The sequence below is a fragment of the Procambarus clarkii genome, chromosome 3, assembly GCF_040958095.1.
Source record: "Procambarus clarkii isolate CNS0578487 chromosome 3, FALCON_Pclarkii_2.0, whole genome shotgun sequence".
Classification (NCBI taxonomy): Eukaryota; Metazoa; Arthropoda; class Malacostraca; order Decapoda; family Cambaridae; genus Procambarus; species Procambarus clarkii.
Window position 1 is genome coordinate 46336511 of NC_091152.1, and position 5461 is coordinate 46341971.

General features: G+C 53.7%; 1 protein-coding gene across 1 annotated transcript; it reads right to left on the reverse strand.

Annotated features, from left to right (window-relative positions):
• Positions 1-3617: 3617 nt before the first annotated feature.
• LOC123760931 (uncharacterized) lies at positions 3618-4682 on the reverse strand. The gene has a single exon (XM_045746755.2). The coding sequence runs from the start codon at positions 4680-4682 to the stop codon at positions 3618-3620; it is 1065 nt and encodes a 354-aa protein (XP_045602711.2).
• Between the last annotated feature and the right edge of the window lie 779 nt (positions 4683-5461).

The window sequence follows — 5461 nt, forward strand, 5'->3', positions numbered from 1 at the left end:
ACAGTCACAGGGCACCAGCCCTCAGACCACAGTCACCGGGCACCAGCCCTCACACCACAGTCACAGGGCACCAACCCTCAGACCACAGTCACAGGGCACCAGCCCTCAGACCACAGTCACAGGGCACCAGCCCTCAGACCACAGTCACAGGGCACCAGCCCTCAGACCACAGTAACAGGGCACCAACCCCCCAGACCACAGTCACAGGGCACCAGTCCTCAGACACACAGTCACAGGGCACCAACCCCCAAGACACACAGTCACAGGGCACCAACCCCCAAGACACATAGTCACAGGGCACCAACCTCTCAGACACACAGTCACAGGGCACCAACCCTCAGACACACAGTCACAGGGCACCAACTCCCAAGACACAGTCACAGGGCACCAACCCCCAAGACACACAGACACAGGGCACCAACCCCCAAGACACACAGTCACAGGGCACCAACCCCCAAGACACACAGTCACAGGGCACCAACCCCCAAGACACACAGTCACAGGGCACCAACCCCCAAGACACACAGTCACAGGGCACCAACCCCCATGACACACAGTCCCTTATGAGGTATATACTCAAAGACGGGTGTATATATATACACATAAGCAGCGTACTCCGCTTGTTCTCTACAGTATTCAAACCGTTACCCAATATGTATCAATGTATACTAATTCAAATAATATAATTAAACAAAAGTTTATTTTATTTTTATTTTGTGTTTAGTTTTTAGTACTGTTACTGGAAAGTTGTTGTTGTTGTTGTGTTGATTTAGGGGCGTTAACGATCGTAGGATCGGATGCGCCCCGCCTGCCCGATACCGGGAAATAGCGGAGGGATGGGGTCCCTATAGTCTCTTCAGGCCATAGACCCTACAAACTCCTCAGGCCACAAATTTTACAGTCTCTTCAGGCAACGGACATGACGGATGAAGCGGAAGGTATGGCGAAGGATGTCATGACGGACATCTTCGTGTCTCGCACCTGCCCAATCATGGAGAACGGGAACTGTGAGGCGGGGAATATTCAGCCTACGACCGGCACTCTGTAGTCTGACGCGAGCGCTATGAAATCGAGGGGAGTGAAGAAGAAGGTGCTTCACTGTATCCTCCTGGGTCGGACACCACTGGCAGTATGGGGAATCTACCAGCCGTAGACGATGGAGATGTGCGGCCAGGCAGGTGTGCCCAATCCGGAAACGAGTGATGGCAGTGTCGAGGAGTCGAGAATGATGACGAGTCCATGGACGCGGGGAGGAGTCTTCCCGGAGACCCACCAGAGAGGAGGACCTGAGTGCTGGCTCCATCATTGCCTCCCAACTCGCGAGGCAAGCCGCCCGGAGTTGCGGGAGAATTTCGGAAAGGTCTAGAGGCACATTTGTAGTCATGGAGAGCATGCGCCATCCCTGCTGCTGCTGCGTCGGCCACCTCATTGCCATTAATATCGACATGTGATGGAACCCATTGGAGATAGATAGACCAACCCGGAGAACCAGAGTATGACAGCAGTTCTCCACGGATCTGTGACACAGTATGACGATGGACTCGTGGACGCCGAGATGATATGAGATGCAGGGCTGTAACTGAGTCCACGTAGAAAACGACTGCAAAGGGCCCTGAAACTTGTGAAGGAGTCATAAGGCTAGTAAGATTACAAACAGTTCCCCAGCCAGGCACGAATGAGCAGAGGAGAGTTTCCACGTTTGACAGAAGGAAAAAGGAGCAAAGTATGCTGCTGCAGATGTAGATGGTGGTTGATCTTTGCGGGACCCATTGGTGTAAACCTCCAAGTATCCAGAGTATAAGGAGGCTCGTAGGTCTGCAAAAATTAAAGGGGCCAAACCCTCTAAATCTCTCTTCCGATGAGGAGGCTTGGAAAAGTCGAAAGAAACCCGAATGAGCTCTTCTGTCCACGGAGGCACCGATGAGATGATCGGGCCAGGGGTGAGTACAGGGACGGGATGGGAAAACTGTGAATATGCATCCAAGGCCCGGACGACGAAAGGCAACTGACGACGTCAGGAGTGTCCAGTCGGCACATTCCACCAGTTATCCTCGAGATGGAGGCGAGTAAGTGGATGGGTAGCAGGGAGACGCACTATCCGTTGGAATTGGCGGCAGTGGATGAGAAGACGTTCAAAGCTCAGGGGCCATAGCCCCGACTCGGCATGGAGAGAAAGAACTGGCGAGGAGGGCATAGCTCCTAGCGCTGAGCGAAGGGCACCATTTTGAATGGGATCCAGCCTTGCCAAGGCAGATGCTGCTGCTGAGCCATAGACTTCACTCGCATACATGATCTTGCTTCGAATGAAGGCCTTATAGAGAGCTAGGAGCGACTCCTGTGAAGCCCCCATGCCGCACCAGAGAGCCGTTTCATGATGTTTCCGCGACAAAGGCATGAGGCCCGAAGGTAGTCCACATGATGCCTCCACGTCACCCGAGGGCTATCTAGAACGACCCCCAGCCACCTGTGTTCCGTAGCGATTGGGAGACGACAGCCCCCGACGGTCACCACTGGTTGGTCTGGTAAGCGGGTCCAGGTGAAACTCGTGACGCAACTTTTCACAGGGTTAATGGAGAGACCCTTCCCCAGCACAATTGCTGAGAACACGGCATTTTGCAGGAAGCCTTGTGCCTCTAGGAGAGTGGCACCATCCGCCACGAGGGTTACATCATCGGCATAGGCTAAAACCTGGACCCCCCAGAATACAGGGAGATCAGACAGAAGAATAGAAAATAATAGTGGGCTCAGAATCGCTCCCTGGGGGGACACCACGTGAGACAGGGTGGGACGTAGAGACGACTCCACCAACCGCTACTTTGAATGAGCGGCCCTGTAGATAGTTTTGGAACCACCTCAACGCCGGACCCGAGAGACCTAGTCGAGCCAGACTCTGAAGGACAGCAGAATGAGACGCAGAGTCAAATGCACTCTTGATGTCGAAGAATGCCGCAAGGAGCACTCTTTTCTGGCGATAAGTGTCCATTATTCGATGTTCCAAGGAGAGGAGGCAGTCCATTGTGCTTCTTCCAGGCCGAAATCCACTGATACCCTCTGGTAGAAGACCTGAGGTTTCCACCACCTATTGTAGCTGGGTGTGAACAAGACGTTCCATCAGTTTCCCGAGACATGGAAGCAGACTTATGGGCCGATATGAACTCGGGACAGACGGATCCTTCCCTGACTTGGCCAATGGTAGAAGAATGGCGTGTTTCCACGGGGCAGGGAAGACACCAGAGGACCAGCAGGCGTTGTAGAAGTGAAGGAGGTGGGACTGAAGGATCTTGGGTGCCCTCCGAAGAAATTTATATGGGACGTTGTCTATCCCTGGCATAGTGCCCGACCTAGAGAGTGACAGAGCGTCCTTCAGCTCAACAGATGTAAATGGATGATCCAGGTCCTGAGCTAGTCCTATACCCTGTCGGGAGTCCCATCCTATAGAACTCACAGAAAGGAGCGGGGAACGGTAAACATCTTCAAAGTGGTCAGCCAAGAGTTCGACTATTTGTGCTTCCCCCCAGGCCCCCATTACCACTGGGGCCTCTGAGTGGGATGGAAGGCTGGGAGTACCTACCTGTCATCTTGCGAACAAAGTCCCAGGCTCCCGCAGAGGAGTCGAATCAGAGAGAGGCACAGTAATCAGCCCAGGCCTTGCGTTTGGCAAGGAGGACTGTTCGTCTACACCTGGCGTCCGCCCTGCAGAAGGTCTGCCGCTGCAGTGGAGTAGGGTGGCGCCGCCACGAATTCCACGTACGTCCCCGGTCCAGTACTGCCTGCCGACATTCAGGATTCCACCACAGTGCCCCATGGTGGGAAGGATTGGTTGTCTGGCCACTAGTCCTCCTGAAATGCCGAGAGCCTACACTGAAAAGGGACTCGGAGAGAGCATCCGCTGACCCATGCAGATCTACAGTTACTGCGGGAAGGGTCGACCAGTCATCCGCCTCATAGCCATGCCACCCCTCTTCCGAGAAGATCCATTTGGATCTTCGGGAGGTCAGAGCAGGACGAACAGTACCCCCGAAGGAAATGATGATGGGCAGGTGATCACTACCCAGGTACGGCCAGGTCCATATCTGCGCCATCATGAAGGGGCCTCTTCCAATGCAAAGATCGAGCGTTGAAGTATGTCCATTTAGCGGGTCTGTCAGAGTTCCCAAATCTGGCGGCGTCAAGGAGTCAAGGAGAAACTGAAGTAGGGCTCGGCCAGCCATGTTGTGGTGGCGATCTGATAGCATAGATTGCCATGATGAGTGCCGAGCGTTAAAGTCACCCATGACGAGGCAGGTGTCTGTGATCTGACCAAAATAGTGTTCTAGTTCCTTCTTCATTACCGGTAGACAGGGATTATACAGAACTCCAAAGGTGCCCCACCCATGGGAGAGGGCCACCTTCACTGCCATGAATTCTAAATGCCCACCCGGGAAGGAGTGAATTCGGAGCAAGGAGCTGGGAACTGAGTACCTGACCAAGAGAGCAAGTCCCCCTCTACCCCGTACTTGCCGATCTTGTCTATAGACCAAATACCCCGGCACTGTGAAGGAAAGATCGTCAGTAAGCCAAGTCTCACAGAGTCCCACGATCAACGGTGGTGCGCTGGCGATAAAATTGCGTAGAAATTGCGTCTTCTTAAAAAGGGAGCGGGCATTCCAAAACACCGCAGTATTCTCAGGATGGGGCGCCATTATCCCTGAAATACAACAGCTAACTTTTTGACCACTTGTGCACAGACGTCTCCAAAGGGGGAACCACTAGAAAAAGCCATAAAACCCTCATACAAAGTAAGTAAAATGTGTGGTATCAATGTCAGCCAGTCCAGAGGATGTTGATCAATGCTTCTCTCTGCCTTACGGAAGCGGTGATCGACTCGCGAACTCTCTTGACGGCGCCTGCGACTGGTGGGTGCTTCACTCTGGGCCTCGTTTTCCACCGGTGTCACAATCCCCTGGGAAAGTGTCTGGGGGACCAGAGGATCATCAGGGCTATCTGTTGGAGCAGTACCTCTTGATCGATGGGTGTGTCGACGACGCCAGTGTTGGCTTCTTTGGGGAGAGGCAGGAGGGTGACGAGTGCCGGGCTCTGGGCGAGACTGAGCGTCCATGTCTGTATCCGTGGATGAGTTTCCGTCAGTGTCAAGGCTACCCAGGAGGGAAAATCGATTAGCAGCCTGGGCGTATGAGGCATGTGACTGGGACAGGTAAGAGCGTCTGCTAGTTCCTACTTGTGAAGAGGCCCGACCAGGGGGAACCTGGAGGCGAGAAGAAGCGATAGGCTGATTGAGGGCACGCAGCCTCTGGAACAGCTCCTGTTGAGGGGTCCCCACTGTTTTATGATCGATGTCCAACTGGAGGGCCTCAAGATATACAGGGCAATTCTTGGTCGTAACCTTATGATGGCCATAGCATAAAAAGCAGCGAGGTGCAGCAGAGCACCTACCGTTATCTCTGTCTGAATGGGCTGTTTT